This window comes from Fragaria vesca, linkage group LG4, assembly GCF_000184155.1.
Source record: "Fragaria vesca subsp. vesca linkage group LG4, FraVesHawaii_1.0, whole genome shotgun sequence".
NCBI classification, from domain to species: Eukaryota; Viridiplantae; Streptophyta; class Magnoliopsida; order Rosales; family Rosaceae; genus Fragaria; species Fragaria vesca.
This window is the reverse complement of record NC_020494.1, coordinates 7,142,655-7,160,429: the sequence shown is the minus strand read 5'-3', so window position 1 is coordinate 7,160,429 and position 17,775 is coordinate 7,142,655. Positions and strand designations below refer to the sequence as shown.

The 17,775-nt window shown below is 39.8% G+C and overlaps 3 protein-coding genes across 3 annotated transcripts; 1 reads left to right on the top strand and 2 right to left on the bottom strand.

The window, feature by feature from the left end:
• The first annotated feature begins 680 nt into the window (after positions 1–680).
• Positions 681–2,637, top strand: LOC101301285 (40S ribosomal protein S3a-like). Its single transcript, XM_004296619.1, has 7 exons — positions 681–771; positions 849–896; positions 990–1,095; positions 1,539–1,676; positions 1,780–1,965; positions 2,080–2,280; positions 2,473–2,637. Exons 1-7 carry the CDS (start codon positions 761–763, stop codon positions 2,560–2,562), a joined length of 780 nt encoding a protein of 259 aa, XP_004296667.1. The 5' UTR covers positions 681–760; the 3' UTR covers positions 2,563–2,637.
• Positions 2,638–3,410: 773 nt separating this feature from the next.
• LOC101299291 (sulfate transporter 3.1-like) lies at positions 3,411–6,676 on the bottom strand. Its single transcript, XM_004297971.1, has 11 exons — positions 6,349–6,676; positions 6,041–6,248; positions 5,669–5,840; positions 5,446–5,511; positions 5,232–5,348; positions 5,016–5,138; positions 4,803–4,929; positions 4,253–4,730; positions 4,073–4,158; positions 3,909–3,985; positions 3,411–3,813 (listed from the first exon to the last, which is right to left on the bottom strand). The coding sequence occupies exons 1-11, from the start codon at positions 6,674–6,676 to the stop codon at positions 3,625–3,627; spliced, it is 1,971 nt and encodes a 656-aa protein (XP_004298019.1). The 3' UTR covers positions 3,411–3,624.
• A 2,776-nt stretch (positions 6,677–9,452) lies between these two features.
• Positions 9,453–17,330, bottom strand: LOC101300998. The gene is made up of 5 exons (XM_004296618.1): positions 17,160–17,330; positions 17,011–17,061; positions 16,204–16,471; positions 11,023–15,653; positions 9,453–10,793 (listed from the first exon to the last, which is right to left on the bottom strand). The coding sequence occupies exons 3-5, from the start codon at positions 16,304–16,306 to the stop codon at positions 9,588–9,590; spliced, it is 5,940 nt and encodes a 1,979-aa protein (XP_004296666.1). The 5' UTR covers positions 16,307–16,471; positions 17,011–17,061; positions 17,160–17,330; the 3' UTR covers positions 9,453–9,587.
• Between the last annotated feature and the right edge of the window lie 445 nt (positions 17,331–17,775).

The following is a 17,775-nucleotide window of genomic DNA, read 5'->3' as shown; positions in this document are numbered from 1 at the left end:
CTAGTGTTTTTATGACAGCTGTTTCTAAAAGCTGCTACTAAGTGCCAATAACTTGTAATTATTATTTTTTGGATACAAGAAAACTGTTTTTCTTTGATCTTTAAAAAAACACTATAAGATCTAAAAGTTCGGATATAAACTAATTTTTTTTAAAAAGCGAAGCTATACTAAACGGGACCGAAGCCATTAAACAACCTAACACCAAATACATAACCATCTAAGATCCAATGAGGCAACTAGTGAAATTGGATTTGCCCGTGTATTGGTGTAGAAAATTAATTGAACCTCACCTAGCCTATTTCTGTTCAAGATCAAGGCTATTCACGCATGCCCTAGCGATTACCATTAGCGCCGACAAGTAAAATCGGAAGAAGGGAGAGCGTGCCTGTAACTTAAACACCCTACTCAATGCGAAGCCAAGCCTCTTGCTATAACACAACCTCTAAATCATACATACCACATGCTTAATAGACAAGGAAGTGCGTGACATCTTATAAAAAAACGTACAACTATATTATATACACCATAATCTCTAGCCACCAAAATATGAGGGATACTTGGGCCTGTGTTGGGCTGCCAGGAAAGAAAACTAAAACCTAAAGCCTGGTCCAGTAAGGGCAGGAAAAGGCACCCATCCTCCCTACTTATACGAAAGAATTAGGGTTTTTGTTCCCCATCGCAAAGAGAGAGTTCTCAGAGGAGCCGCTTCCGCCTCTCGCTTACTTTGGTCTCTGCGAGTCTCTCCACACTCTCCTCCACCATGGCCGTCGGGTACTCAATCTCTCCCTCTCTCTTACCGCTGTGCGTAGCTTTATCTAACATCCTGCTCTGCTGTGTGTGTGTAACAGGAAGAACAAGAGAATCTCCAAGGGCAAGAAGGGAGGAAAGAAGAAAGCGTAAGTCACCAGATCTGAGCTCTCACTTTTTTCTTGGTTTTGATTTCGAAATCAGTTTCTGAGTGTTTGTTTGTTTGTTGATGTGGATTGCAGAGCTGATCCTTTTACCAAGAAGGACTGGTATGACATCAAGGCTCCCTCCATCTTTAACATCAAGCAGGTTGGGAAGACTCTCGTCACCCGTACTCAGGGTACCAAGGTATTTCAATCCCTCTCTTTTCGTTGCTGTTTTTGATGATTTATGTGTTTCGTTTGCGATTGTTAATTGAATCCTTTGGCTGAGAAAGGTGCGGTATTTAGTGTAGTATTACATTTCTGCATTTGGAACTGTTTCATTGTATGTTTTGTAAAGTAATACGCTGCTATTCTGTTGATTATGTGGATTGGATCTGTTCTGCCGTTATAGTTTTTGCAAGTGCCATTGTTTTTCGGATATCAGTTATAAAAATGAAATTTTGCAAAATGGTTTTGAGCTTTACATTGTCAAAGCTGCATATTCATGTATGAAGACATTGCTTTTGAGCTTGGTGTGAATTGCAACCGCTGTTAAGAGTTCACACATTTTTGTGGAAAAGAGTGCATATGTTTGTTTGGCATGGTTTGTAGTTTTCTCAACTGATTGGATTTTGGATTTTTTGACAGATTGCTTCAGAAGGACTCAAGCACAGAGTCTTTGAGACATCACTTGCTGACCTTCAGGGTGATGAGGAGCATGCCTACAGGAAGATGCGGTTGAGAGCTGAAGATGTCCAAGGAAGGACTGTTCTCACAAACTTCTGGGTATGATACTATTACAATTGTCTTCCTGCTTGTGTAATGTTTGTGTTTGTCATACTTAATTGTAATTCGCTGCTCATTTTTGGTATGTTCTGTTGGGTTACAGGGAATGAACTTCACCACCGATAAGTTGAGATCATTGGTCCGCAAATGGCAAACCTTGATTGAAGCTCATGTGGATGTGAAAACCACAGACAACTACACACTGAGGATGTTCTGCATTGGATTCACCAAGAGACGTCCTAACCAAGTCAAGAGGACTTGTTATGCTCAATCCAGCCAGATTAGACAGGTTGGTTTCTTTTCTACTTCTAATTGTGAAAGTTGTGAAAAATGAATTCTGAAATATTAATAGATTTTGTTTATGTGGCTATTGACAATAATTTATTTGTGTTTATTTTTTCAGATCCGTCGCAAGATGACTGAAATCATGGTCTCCCAGGCCTCATCTTGTGATCTCAAGGATTTGGTGCGCAAGTTCATTGCTGAGAGCATTGGTAAGGAGATTGAGAAGCAAACTACAAGTATCTATCCTCTACAAAATGTCTTCATCAGGAAGGTCAAGATCTTGAAGGCCCCCAAGTTTGATCTTGGAAAGCTTATGGAGGTATGTACCTTTTATGCTTCGTCTTAGTATCAGCATATATGTATGTTCTTTCATTGTGCATTCAAAAACATTACGACGTTATGTTCCCTTTTATTCGCATGTCTCCACCGTAATTAGTTTCACCCAGTTCTATTTAACATTTCTGTTCTTTTAGTACCAATACCTGATGAATACTGTAACTGGAAACTGTAGGTGCATGGTGATGAAGATGTTGGCACCAAGGTTGACAGGCCTGCTGAAGAAGCAGTCCCTGAGGCACCTGTTGAGATTGTCGGAGCTTAGAAATTTGCAGTGTCTAGAGTTATTATATTTTGTGAACTTGAATACCGGTTACTTGTTGCTTCATGTTCTAGCTTTGCGAACAAGAATGTCGTTTTGACTTAAATTTTGTGCTTTTATTCTAAATACTTGAACTTTATTAAATTTTAATTTTAGATCGGCTTTAAATGGCGTGTGTTTTGTGTTGATACTTGAGTTCAAGTTTGGCTGTCCAATGGCTAAATAGGTTAACATCTAATAGAAGTGAAGCATGTGTTCAAACTTAAAACAATGTATCAATACAATTAGCTTTAGGTGCTCATTCTTATGAGCGAAAGAAATTTATGTGGTTACATAATTTAACAACAATGTGCCTGTATTCTTCACTTTTGCCATGACTGGAACTAGTGAAAGCGTGAAGATCTATATGGGCAGAACTAGGGAACATCTAATTGAACTTGGCATATAGGGAAAACTACTTCGTTTGTTTTGACGGTCAGGGATACCCTAACAAGTAAATCCACTGTTCCTGTAAAACTTAAAAGCTTTTGCTCTAATGACTAGACATTCTGGTGGAGAGTACAGGGTTATGGGTAGATGTTACTCTCTGAAATGGATGGAGGGAAAAAGTGATGAACAAGAATTGGTGATGGATAGAGGGAAAAAGTTACTGGAAAAGGCAATACTAGTTGAGCACTGGATGTGCGCCATATTACCAAAGACTTGAAAAAACGTTCTACTACCAAGTTTCTCAATCAAAATGACATAGACAGCTGAACGAACGCAGCAGACGTTAGGTAACCTAAAGTTTGCAAAGCATCCAAATGTAAGATATCAACTGTAGACTGTCTAGTAGAGACTGATACTAAGACAACATCCAAGTGTTGTACAGGCAAACATACCGCCTACCAAAACATCATCTACGTTTTTCAGCCTCAGGATTGTGTACTTCAAATACCAAACTCTATACTCAACTAGCACTCCATCTACGATCAGACCTTTGTTTGTCTACCAGGTACGGTACCACCTCGCGGATCCATAGTTAGATAGCATAAGAGTTCATATGACTTGATTGGTCATTGAGGATTAGACATTGTCCTCTGATGGCTTGACTTTACCTTCAGCTGAACTGGGATCGCTGCTATGCGATACGAACTTACATGATTCTACAGCATCGCTCACTGTAACAAACATCCACTCCCGACCAATTTTCTCAATGAACTTTGACACATCCAGCTTCTTAATAACTTCGCTTCTCGGGTTTGCTAATAAAAGCTATTGGATTCAGAGACAGAAGAAACTAATTAGCATGTATCATAATCTATCAATATACAACATAAAATTGTTGCAAATGGAATACAACTTCATACCTTGATATTCCTTCTGTCTAAACTTTTCTTGACCTCTTCTAGCATGCGGATCCCACTTGTATCAATGCCTCCCACAGCTGTGATTTGATTTCAATGTTTGCATTTAATTTTTTTTTTATTGAAATGTTTGCATTGATTTGAAAATATTGCAGCTTGATACTTACTGCTAATGTCTAGTATAAGGTATTCTAAGCCTCTTTCTCCAGACGCTTTTATCCTGTCTTCCTCTTCATATATCCATCTTGAGATCCTGAGCTCAAAATCAGAAGCAGATATGATATCAGTACTCTATATCTCAATTAACATTCTTCTCTGTATAAAAGTGCTTGTATTATACAGTTTACCTTTCCCTCAAATAGTTAGCATTTGCAAAGTATATCGGTGAATCAATTTGAAGAATTAGTATTCCTGGAATACTGTTTGCCGCTGGGTATTGATCCACGCTTCTATAAACCGACGTGTTTGGGATTTTGCCTAAATTGAGAGTCCTGGGTCTTGTTATAAATAAGATGAGTCGTAGTAATGAAATTATAATCGCAATGGAAAGGCCAACCAAAACACTGCCAAAACAATAACCCAAACATGCACCCATGCATATCATACAGTCGATCTTATCTATCTTCCAGAGGCGGATGGCAGCTGGGATGTCCATGACGCTGTACATTGCAACTATTATAATGGAAGAGAGGGCCACTAGTGGTGTGTACTGGAACAATGGTGTCATAAATAATATTGTCAACAACATCATAATCGCCATGACTATGGGTGAGACTTGAGTCTTGCCTCCGGCGTTGTAATTCACAGCAGTTCTCGAAAATATTCCTGTACGTATTCAATCATCCCTTATAACAATCAAATAAACGGGCTCGATATGAAGACTGATTATGTATGTACCTGACGCCACGGGACAACTAGTGCAAGAGCCTGCTATGTTCATCATTCCAAAAGCAATCATTTCTTTGCTTCCATCAATGTGATAGTTCTCGATTGCGGCAAAGCTTCTTCCACAAGCTATTCCTTCCTGTATAATCACAACCATTCCACGACGATTAAACCTTATAGATGTAATGTTTATCATCAGATATTTGGGAGGAGCTCATAACTTACGGCGAGGACAATAATGCCAGTAATCATTCCGGCTTTTATACAGGCGATAAGATGGCGTGACTTAATAACCGTGCTCAAGTCAGAAATAGTTACAGGGTTGAGCCCCTTCTGAAGCTGCCCGATCTACAAAACAAGCAAATATGTATGTTGGAACTAAACATGCTTGCAATTCATACGTCTATCTTCTTATTAATGAAATATTAGCCAAGTATTTACCGCTTTAATGTTGTGTTTTTTATCAGCATGGGTTAGGAAAACCACAAGGCTCCCCGTGATCACGCAGAACAATGGCGCCAGTGCACTAACCCAAAACATAGATGGTCTTTTCATGCTCTGTTCATAGTCACAAATTCACAATCAATCACCACACACACATATACAATTACATCAAAACAGTTAGAGCTAAGAATGATCGATGACGTCTACTTACAAAGTTTCTAGCAAGTACGAGAATGAAGAGGAAACAACATCCCATCAGTGCAGGTTCCCATTTCCACTACACAATATATAACATAAGAACTCAGTCAACACCGTACCAATTAGAGTCTAAAGACATATATAAAGAAAGAAACAGGCATATCAAATTAATGGGGTCTATGTCTATACCGTAGAATTTTCAGATACGAAGAATTATTTATAGAGAAAATGTATACCTCATGGAATTGAGTAAAGACTGATGTGAGGACAGAGACAACATCTGATTTTTGAGTGAAATGTATTATCCCTAACAACCCTTTAAGCTGTTGAAGAATTACAGTAATGGCTGCTCCACCCATGAAACCAATTATTGTTGCTTGAGAAAGGAAGTCCACCACAAAACCAAGTCTGCATGGACCAATTTACATACAAGCAAATACAAAAGATCATCAGTTCACTTAAGTTAATTTTTTTTTTTTTTTTTTTTTTGAAACAAAAACGGGCGTATAACCTATTGTGTTAATAGTCATTAACTTAAGTAAAATTAATAAAGGTTTTTCTTGTTTAAAAGATTCTGTGTCACATCATACAGTCATTTTTGTTTATACCTTAGGAAGCCAAGGCAAGCCTGAAAAATTCCAGCAAAAAAGGTGGAGGTGAGAGCCAACTGGAGATAGAGTTCAGGGTTTTCTGCAGGGCTAACTTCCTCCGACACGATATTTGCTAACAGAACCAATGAAACAGCCATCGGTCCTATTGCCATATGCCTCGACGTTCCCAGAATTGCGTATACCAGTGGTGGAACAAAACTCATATCTACACAGTGAACACAGCATGGCCATCACGTACATTCTTATATACGTGAGATAAAAAGTATGACAGCACAAAATGTCACAACTACTATACGGTAACTTACATATGCCAATGATTGGCGGCATGTTGCATAAGCTGGCATAGCTGATCCCCTGAGGAACTGCCAGACTCGAAATGGTGACTCCGGCGATGATATCAGATTTGAGATAGCTCAACTTGTAGCGAGGTGCCCACTCGAGGATCGTAAAGAAGTATTGCAAACCCAGAATCACTTTTCTGGATCCGGGTTGGTTCTTGAATCTTCTGAAAGGGTCGTCAGAAAAGAAAGTCTCTCTCATTGACGACTTCACAGCCGTTAAAAGCGGCTTCGGCGGAGGAATCACAACTTGTTGAAGAGTGTACTGATCATGATCATAATGTGTGATTTCCATTTTCGACTAGAGTAGTGAACCTTTTGGTCTATGAACTAGAAGATATAGCTAGAGATAGGCACTTGCCAGAAGTTGTACGTGACCTGGATTTAAGGAAGAAGATATGAAAATTACTTTATGGGAGCAGGTTTCTAACTTTTCTTCAAGATTTCTGGTAAACTTTAAAGATGAAAAAAATAACAATGAAATGGATAAGAGCGCGTAATTTTGGTTTTTTTTTTTTTTTTATTTCACCATTCCACATCTGCCACGTTAAGCGCCGCAACATAGTAGTCTCATGTAATATGCGAAAGAATAGCTCACTATATGCTCAACGTATGGATCCGTGCGCATAATTCTCCTTAATTAGTTTGAAAAGTTTATCAAATAAATAAATATAATTGTACACGAAAATAACTTTTATTTCAATGTCCATATAATTACCTCTAGATGCGAGCAACTGTTAATCTATAACACAGCTAAATAGCTCATGCACATACTGGTCCTTGACAAAGCTAGAAGGCAGTAATTTACCCCATGCACATACTGGTCCTTGACAAAGCTAGAAGGCAGTAATTTACACTCTTCTTTCGCAGCTAAATAGGGGAACCTACTAGCTAAGAACATTCACACCACCAGCCCACTGAGGCTTAAGCAATTGAACTCTGTATATTCGAACAGATATCAAGTTTTTTTTGAAAGGCGAACAGACAGACAGATATCAAGTTGAGTATGGTAAAGCATATAGTAAAGTACCTCTTACAAATTGCAAGACCAAGTCTACTACCACCAGGCGAAACCAATTACTGGATGTGAAAAATTAATCACTGAAAACAAAATAAAACCAAGAAACATAAGGCATGCACAAACAATATAAATAGGTAGATACAACAAGAAAATTCTAGAAGAAGAATAAGAAGAAATCTAGATGATCACCGCGTAGAGCTATAGACACTAAATTCTGGGCTTCTGGCTCTGAAATTCGTCGACAAAATTTACCGATTGTTTATGGAATGGAATTGATCGAGGTCTTGTTAGAAAAACATGCAGAAGAGTAGAAGAAGAGATGGATGGACTGATCAAGTGTGAGAGTGAGAGAATTAATGTGATAAGAGTTCGACTGGCCATCGTACATTTATATGAAAACAGAAAAGAAACAAATGGAAATCGGGTGGGACTTCAATACGTCTCCAACTTCTGGTATTATTTACAGATGAGGAAATGTAATGAGATCACGTACTGATGGATTATGAAATGGAGCTCGTTTGGTTTGGTGGTCCGGTTCTAGAAAATTTCAAATCGTTTGGTGTCACTGTCGCGTGGCAAAGAGAGAAAGCTGAACGAAGCAGCAGATGGGAAAACCTAATTCTTACAGAGCATCCAAATGCTACTTATAGAGTTCAATATTTTTCACAGAAAATAAAAGGAAGGCTTTAATTTCCTCCAAGTAGAAGGCTACCTTATTCAACATTTGCGATGGTCTCATGCAACCACATAAACAACATATTTGTACATGACAATAACTTTTATTTCAATCTCCAAATTGCCTCAAGATGCGACCAACTGTAAATCTGTATGTAATACAGCTAATGTGCACATACAAGATTGAAAAAGCTGGGAGGTAGTAAAGCTCTAATTAGAAATACTTGCGAGCGAGGTACATTGGGGGCATGTTTGTTCATGTCATTGCCCACCTTAAATCCTATGACAGTCTTGGACTCCTCTATCTTGGTTTATGCTATGCTAACACTTGACTCTTGTTTGGGGCTGGAAGGATTAAGAAGCAGAATTATATATATACACACACACACACAGTCCGGATCAAAGGCGGACGTCCACACGTCCTTAAAGTGCGGACGTCCACACGTCCTTAAAATGCGGACGTCCCTCTGTTCTCCATTGGACAGCTCGGACGACGGCGGGTCTCCACCCGAGCGGACACCAGCGGCGTCCCCGATCACTTTCTCTCCTCGGCGAGTCAGCAGAATTCCAGTTTTCCGGCGAGATCGATCTTGTCTGAAGTTTTGGGTGGAGGTTACTGCCCAGACCTTCAAATCAATCTCATCGGGAAAATCTCGCCGGAAAACTGGAATTCGACGGACTCGCCGGGGAGAGAAAGTGATCGGGGACGCCGCTGGTGTCCGCTCAGGTGGAGACGCGCCATCGTCGGAGCCATCCAGTGGAGAACGGAGGGACGTCCACACTTTAAGGACTGTGCGGACGTCCTCTTTGGAACGGCTCCGTGTGTGTGTATATATATATATTACATTACATTTGGTGCTATCATACTCTAAATCTACATGATTGTTGTAATGTGATGATGGATTGTGAAGATACGAGTTTTGTACCTCCCACTCGTGTACTCAATTCTAGGAATCTCGAGGCATATTGCAACCGGACCGGTGACTGTTTGATTGGTTTTGTTAGCAAATATCGTGTCGGAGGAAGTTAGCCCTATAGAAAACCCTGAACTCCATCTCCAGATGGCTTTCACCTTCACCTTCTTTTCTGGACTTTCCCAGGCTTGCGTTGGCTTCTCAAGGTATATATGAACAGAAAATGTCTGCATGAACAAGAAGAGTAGAAGAGATGGATGGACAGAAAGCGGAGAACAAGAAGCAAATGGAATTCGGGTGGGCATCTTTCTTCAGTTCTTCTCCAACTTCTGATATTATTTACAAAAGAGGAAATGTACTGTGATCAATTATCAAACGGAGCTCGTTTGGTTTGGTGGTTCGGTTCTAGAAAATGCCAAAAAGTTTGGTGCCACTATCACGTGGCAAAGATAGAAAGCTGAACGAAGCTGCAGATTATTATGGTTAGGGAAAACCTTACTCTTACAGAGCATGAGCATCCAGATGCTAATACAGTTCAATATTTTTCACTAACTTACAGAAAATAAAAGGAAGGCTTTTCCTCCAAGAGGGCTACCTTATTCAACATTTGCTGATGGTCTCATGCAACCACATAAACAACCTTTCTTGCGCCTTTCACTACTACTTCTGCCACTGTAAATAAAATCCCTCAGGAGAAGACCTGTTCTACTCACATAAAATCCATGCCTCCCTTTCCGTTTCTTTTCACCCTCCCATTTCACCAAAACATATTGGATGTTCTGCAGCTCAAACTGCAGCCTTCCAATCTTCTCAGATCCTTTCCATGCTTGTTCGGTTACTTTCTCTCTGCGTACATTTCCTGCCTCCTCCAACTCTATGGATGTCTGCTCGTCCAAAGATGGAAACTCTTCAACATCCTTTTTCAACTGATCATTAACATCCACCAGCTGCACAACTGCGTCCTCAACTTCGTGCAACTGTCTTTTCACTGTCTCATATTCAGAGCTGTTGATCTTCTTACCCTTCTTGTTGGTCTCCACCTTCTTATGCAAGTCTTGCACAGACGTTTGTAGACTCATCAGTTTCTGATCATCAGAAGCAAGCCTCTCCAAGATCTTTTCCTTCTTGCCATCGCGACTTGGTTGTCGAATATTGTAGGACACTTCCAGCTTGTCAATGCCCAAGTCCTTCTCAACCTGAACTTCGGAAGAAGACTTTCGACTTGTCCTCCTTGAGTTTGCCAACCGAGGGTAGGGAGTAACATCTTCAGTTGGTGGAGATGCCTGGTTTTTCCAGATATTGGCCCCTGGATCCTGGACGCAATGCTGCTCAGCTGCTTCCCATAACTCGAGCATCTGATCATCAGCCCTGCCACTCTTTCTTCTGCTTCTTCCATAGAATGAAGAATTTGAAACATGATCAAGCGGAATGTCTTTCGTCAAAAGCCTTTTTTCAGGTTTACTCCTCTTCAGAGTATCATCAGTGTACTCAATCACATGTTCCGCCTCTTCTCCTTTACTACCATTTTCTTGATGCAAGTTACCTTTTGATTTTACTTCTTCAGTCTGCACCAAAGCCTCTGCCCTTTCCTTTGTTGTAAGCCTTTCAATTTCTTCCACCATTTCCTTTTCAATTAATTCAATTGAAAGCCTTTTTGTTTCTTCAATAACTGCCTTTTCGACTTCTTTGATCATAGTCTGCATTTCTTCCAATTCAGAAATTCCATGTGGCAACAAAGTGCTTTGGTCTTCTTTGTAACCTTGAGAGCTCCTCTGATATAGATTCTTTGGCAGGTCATCATCCTAGAGACACAAACAGGTTTAGTAAGTATCTAGATGCAGCAACACTCAGATACCAATTTAAAATTACAATCATATTATAGCAATTATATCAATTCCACCACAAACACACACAGTTCTCCTATGACATTCAGGCCATGCAACTTCATGCTTGCAACAAAAATAACAGCTCCACCTAGCCCAGACTGCATGTCTGAATCATTGTATGGTTTAAGAGAGAAAAGAGCATTACCTTGTGTTGCTGGTTGTCTTCCACAAAGAGCTTGTTTCTAAGAAGGGCATTATGCTGAAGAGAAATTACATTCTCTCTCAAAGAGGCTATAGCAGGAGCATATGCAGACAACTGAGACGTCAAACCTCCAACTTCACTTTCCAAGATGCCAACTCTTTCTTTCATCTGTTCGATCCCCACAGATTTTGCAGCATCTTCATCTTTAATTCTCTCACAAACTTCTGTAAGCTCATGAACCTTATCTTCAAGAAAAACTTCACGGACAGCAGAATTATGAAGATCGAAGTAGAAAGTAGTAGCCTCAGCCTCCCAGAGTTCAAACTCATTGCTTCTTTCTTGCAGCTCTGAACTCATAAAGTCTTCTCGAATTTTGTATTCTTCAATTGCTTCACATAAGACACCCACTTCACTCTCTAGAGTTCCGTTTGCTTCATGAAGGATCTCAATTTCCATTTTCTGATCTGTGTTATCTTTAAGAAGTTCCACAATCTCTTTCTCGTAAGTTTCTCTTGTGAATGTTGATTCTTGTTGTTGCACCTTCAGTTCCTGAACATTTCTGCATAGGTCAACATTCAAGTCTTCTATCTGTCTAAGCTTCTCTTCTGCTTCTGAAAGCTCCGTAGTTTTCTGTTTCAGACAATCTTTTCCAACTAAAACTTGATTGCTCAGTTGTTCATTCGAGTGCTTCGCTTCACACAATTCTCTGTCCAACAAATGGACTGTCTCATTCAGGTGCAGAGTTTCTATTTCTTTTTCAATAGCTTTACATAAGATTTCATCCTCCAGAATTTCATTTGCTTCGCAAAGGCTATTCATTTCCTTCTTCTGATTTCTGCAGACTTCAGATAGTTGGAGAATCTGCTTCTCACAATTATGACTCATTATTTTGGACTCTTCATATTCCATCTTCAGCTCCTCAACAGTTCTGCATAATTCCACATTCAAGCTCTCTGTCTTTTGAAGCTTCTCTTCTACCTCTGAGAGCTTCATGGTTTTCTGTTTGAGAGAATCCTTTACACTTGAAATTTGATGGCTTAATATACCATTTAAGTCATTGGCTTCATAAAGTTCCTTGTCCAAAAATTGAACCATCTCATTCAGATGTTGATTCTCTACTTCTTTCACCACTAACTTCTCCCCCAACGTTCCAACTGCATCTTTGAGGTCATTGTTAGTAGCAGCAAGATCATCAAGATCGTCAGCAAGTGCTTTTAGTTTCACAACTTTCTCAATTGTGAAGCTCTCTAAAACCATAGAGAGGTTGCTGAAAGCTAGTGCTTCATGAAAATTAACATCATTATCCTCTTCAAGGATTTTATTTTTCTTTTTCAGGTCCAAAAGCTTCTCAAGCAAGGATCTCCTCTCTTCAAGCACCTTGGACTGTTCTTCCTGCAAAATTTGGTATGCATCTTGCAGACTCTTCAGCTTACCTTGAAGACTTTTCAATTCAGCCTCTAATGTTTCCTCCTTTTGCTCTTTCTCAGTCACTTCCAACCTCAACTGCCTTTGCATCTCTAGAAGCTCATGCTTGTTATTTTGTAGCATAGCACAACGGTCTGCCATTACCTCATACTCCTGCCCCAAAGTTTGTTTTGCCGACTCTATCTCTGCACCTTCTGAGCTTAGCTCCCCAAGTAAAGTTAGGAGCACTGAATTCTCAACCAGCAACTGCTGCTCCTCATCTTTGCTCCACACCAGAGAACTTTTCAAGTCCTTGATAGCATTCAAAATGTGCAGTACAAGTACTTTTTCTCTCTCAACCTTATCTTCATGTGAACCTGTTTCAATCTGCAGAGCCCTGAACACTTGATAAATTCCCAGCCTCAACTTTTCAATTTCTTCTACTAAGAATTCTTCTTCCACCTGTAGCTCAAGATTTTCACTCTCCAACTCTTTGATCAGCTTATCAGAAAACTTGGAGGCCTCAATATGTCTCTGACATTCAATGTATATTGTCGAATTCTTCTCTTCCAGATCTTGAATAAACTTCTGAAGGATAAAGATCTCAATCTGGGCATTCACAGCTTTATCTAGTTCTTTTTCAAATTCTTTCTTTCCCAACCTTCTCTCCTCCTGCAGGAGATGGACATTGCTTTCCAAACCTGCCATTCGCGATTCACTTGACCGAATATAACTAGCACGCTCTCGTTTTTCTGCATGCAAGGAATCCCGTAATTCTTCTACTGCATCAAGGGTGGACTCTTTCTCCTTCTCCATTTTAGAATACTTCTTCTCTAATTTTTTAAACCTCTTCTCCAGGCCTCTCAGTCTCTCCTCAACATCATTTAACCGAAACACCAAGGTGCCTCTCTCATTAAGAAGATTGGACTTCTCATTATTAAGTACCTGGCACAGCTCCTCTAAGCTCTTTGCTCTTGCCCTCAACCTTTCAAGCTCAATGTTTGCTCCAGAGAGGGAACTTTCCAGCAAGGAGTTCTTCTCGAAAAGCTTGTGCATATTCTGAGTGATAATTTGCAACTGGGAAAGCAGGGCGAATTTCTCAGCAACAAGAGTGGCTTTTTCTCCTTGGAGGAAGAGGCAAGACTCCTGCAATTCCTTGACCTTCCCTCTCAAACCCTCCAACTCCCCATTCAAACCTGCAAGTGAACCCTCCAGAACAGCATTCTCCTTTGAAAGTTTGCCCATATCCTTCAACTTCTCATAAAGATGTTCTCTGTCCTCTCTATCCCTTGTGCAGATATCCTCTAGCCTTGACTTTTCATTTTGCAAGTCTTTCACCGACGATCCAAGGCGTTCAGAAGTTAAACCTACTGATTCCACTTGCTCCACTATAGCCTGATATCTTCCACTCAACCCCTTAATTTCATCCTCCAAATGGGAAATTTGACTCTGGAGAGCATTGCTTTGGTCTGTTTTAAGCTTAACCTCCTCTTCAAGTTTCTCTTTCATCTCCTTCATGCTAAATATTTCATCTTGCAGGTTCCTAATGGAGATAGTGCAAGAGAAGTTCAGTTCATTCAAGCTCTTATTTTCTTCCTTAACCCTTTGCATATCATCCTCCACACCATGTTTGCTCATCTCCAAGTCCTTCAACATCTGAAGCCCATTTTTGAACTCCAAAGCTAAAGCTTTCTGCTCTTCTTGGGATTGAGAGTGCAACTTCTGCAGAAATTGGAGAGTGGCTTCAGCTTGCACAAACCGCAAGTGCTCCTCTTGCATTAGATTCTGAAGTTTCTCCATCTCATCATTTTTGTCTGAAAGTTCTTCATCTTTAGTTGCAATCTTCTTCACCAAACCATCTGCCTCTAACCGCAGGGACTGATTTGATCTCTCCAAGAGAACACATTGTTCTTCGGCACCCTTTAACTTTGCTGCCCCTGTCAAAATTACACTGTTCAATCTTTCCGCATCCTCTTGAGCTTGTGAAAGTTTTCTTTCCATCTCAGCTATTGTATCCATGTAGTGCTTGAATTGTAGAGCTGCAGACTCTTTCTCTTCCTTCAGTACAGCAACCAATTCCTTTAGTGATCTAACTTCATTTTCAGCTCTTTCAATTTGGTCATTAAGGATTCTGGCATTTTCTTCATCAAGTGAGATTGTAGCCTCCAAAGCAGATATCTTCTCAAGACATTGCTTGTACTTGAGAAAACAGGCATCCTTTTCTGCCTCTAATTTGAAAAGTTCTTGCTTGAGATTTTGAGCTTCAGTTTCTGCTTTAACAGCTCGCTCATTAAGCCCTTTTGCATCCTCCCGGGAAAAAGATAACATGGTCTCCATGCTAGATATCCTTTCCAAGCACCGATTGTACTGATGAAGACCGGCATCTCTCTCAGCTTCTAATTCCCCAAGGGCTTCCTTCAGTATTGTAATTTCAATATCAGCTTTGCTGGCTCGTTCATTGAGCCCTCCAGCAGCCTCTTGAGCACTGTTCAGTTCTTTACCCAGCTCAGATAACTTCTCCAAACTCTGCTGGTACTGAAGATGGACTGTGTCCTTTTCAACTTGTATCTCAGATAGAGTTTTGTGTAAGATTTGAATTTCAGTTTCAGCTTTTGCAGCACGCTCAGATTGAGAGAGGAGCTGGTTCTTTAGACTCTGGTTCTCACTTGTTAATTGAGAATACCCGTTCTGTAACTTTGGTTTGCTCTCATCTGCTTCATGAAAACTCAAGCCTCCTGTAAATCTTCCCTCCGCAACCTTCGGTGGAATAAATTCTTCTCCTGGATCGAACATTTCCTTGAGCTGCTTCAGACCTCTTTTGCTTATTCCAGAGTCGGAGCCTCCATTCCTTTTCAAAGCATGTAAATCAGTTGAAGAGAGTCCCAATGCATCCTTATGCAAGTCATCTGAGTCGAATAAGGCACGAACTGGATGCAGCATTTCTGGTGTATGAGGTCCAGCCTCTGGGCCATAAGAGCAGGAGGATGATTCATCGGCCAGTTCATAAGGTACTTGGTTGGGAAATGCTTCTGCCATGGTTCGATGAGCCTGGCGCAGCTCCCCAGTAGCATGATCATACCTCTCAGCCAATGCACGATAAGCTCTATAGAACTCCTCAACCAGTTTCATGAGCTCGGGGCGTTTCTTGTAGTACATTTCTGCTCTCCTTGCAAAAGAGTCTGCATCTTCTTCAATGAGCTTTATCATTGCTTTGACTTTAGCATCCATATCTGTATGTACAAATGTTGGGTAAATAACGAATGCAACCTCAAAAATATCAAAGACTATGTGCATAAACATGCTAAGTGTGCATGCTGAGGTGATAGAGAAAGGCAACACATGTATTTTAGCTACCACTGCATCCTTTTCACTTCCAGGATGAGGGGAAACTACTAGTTAGATAATTTGATTGTTCTTTAACATCAGTCTTCTTGACTAGAGTGTACAGCGGTGAACAATTCAAGAAAACCAGAGATAATAGAGTAAGGGTGCCAAATCATACTAATAAGTTCCTAATACTGAGATAGTAACAAACTGATTGTGCATGGTTATTAAATAAGATGGATTTAAGTTGGAAGAAGATTCAGAGAATTAAAAATTTGGACTGTGTCAAATACTCCTTGCTATCATTTTCAGTCTGCAGGATTCGTATAAGATGATGAGACTTCTTTTCACTGTCTCCACATGCTTGATATCCTAAATTCTAACACCAATGTGATAAGAGAAGCATAGAAATTGGAGCTGAGATGTATAGATAACCAACTCGGTAAGTATCAAGACCTGTAAGATTTTCCTGAAGCCATTTTGAGTTCTTTGGGCTAATGTGACTATCCCACCACCAAGAATACAAGCGTCTGGACTCGGATTGTAACAGGGTTGCCATGATTCCGGCACAGCACAACAACAAAACTGGTTTTGACTTGGCAAATGATGGGTCCCTATACAAGTAACAAAGCCTCAGCAAATGGATCCAGGCCAGAGTATCGGTTCAATGAGCTTCCACTGCCAAGGCTTTGCAGTTCTGTCTTTTGCTCCTTGCTTCTTGCACCTGTACACCAAAATCATCAAAGGAATTATAAATTTAAGCAATTTAAATGAGATCTGCAGAAATGACAAGTTCAAACCCAACATTTAGCCAGTAGAATGAAAGATAAGAATTTTGCAATTGATTCAAGGAAAGAAGTAGCCATTAAACAAGAAGATACTAAAGCAAACAAACAATGTAGTGATCTATGGTTCTGCTGATGTATCAGCTGCAGAAAATTCCACCAGTGCTACAAAGTTAATGACAAAACACAAAGCACCCATAAATTGACTCCAATACAACTTGATTCAAAGCATCATTTTCTTATTTTAACTCGGCTTATCAACAACATTACAATACACAAAAGAACAGTCAAACCATAAATGTACTCCTAACATCATATACTTCACCCAATCATCAAATGCAGGAAAGAATTCATGAGAAACTGAACAAAGCACTCACATAAGCAAATTAAACAAACAGCTGATGAACTTTTTGTCAATGGTTCCACAACAATCAGATAAAAGATGAATCCTTTACCAACAACAGAATCAACAACTTACCAAAAGAATTGGAATGATAGCAGATGCAGGATTTGTAATCAGCAACTGAACCTACCATATCAAAATGCATTAATTTTCAGCAGATGGGTACTCACAAAAACTGAAAAAACCAATCCTTTATGATGAAACCAATGAGATTGAAAACTCACTATATGACTGATTCAGTACTACTGGGGATACATACAACACCATTCACTGATTCACATTCAAAGCAAGCAATTGGGTTTCAATGAAAACTGAAAAAGAGAGATTCTTTCCACTCTATTTGGATCAGGTAGATGCCAAAAGAATGAAAACACTGGTAATGGAGTTGTGATCAGCAACCATGATAGGAAAACTCCAGCTGCTGCAAACTGAGACACTGCAGTTTCACCCCATTTTATCTCTCTTGGTCTCTGCACTCATAGAGGAGACCCTCATTGCTCTTCTCTCTTTATTGGGTCTTGTGTAGACACACTGTATATGACAGATTTGGGTTTTGGAACTGTCGTTGTTACATGACAAACGAACTGTAAAGAAAAAAACAGTAACGTATTTTGCATTCAGGCCAAAATAGAAAATAATAATGCATTTAGTTATCTTTCTTATTTCATCAAAATTTGAATTTAAAATGAACTAAACACATTTCTCTTCGGGTTCTGACCGTTCTGTACGGTACAATTTTTACGTAAAATGATTTGGAAATAGCTTAAACTAACTATAAAATGTTTTTCCTATAATCCTCTGCTTTTTCATAATAATACACCATTCTTTTTACTGTGACTT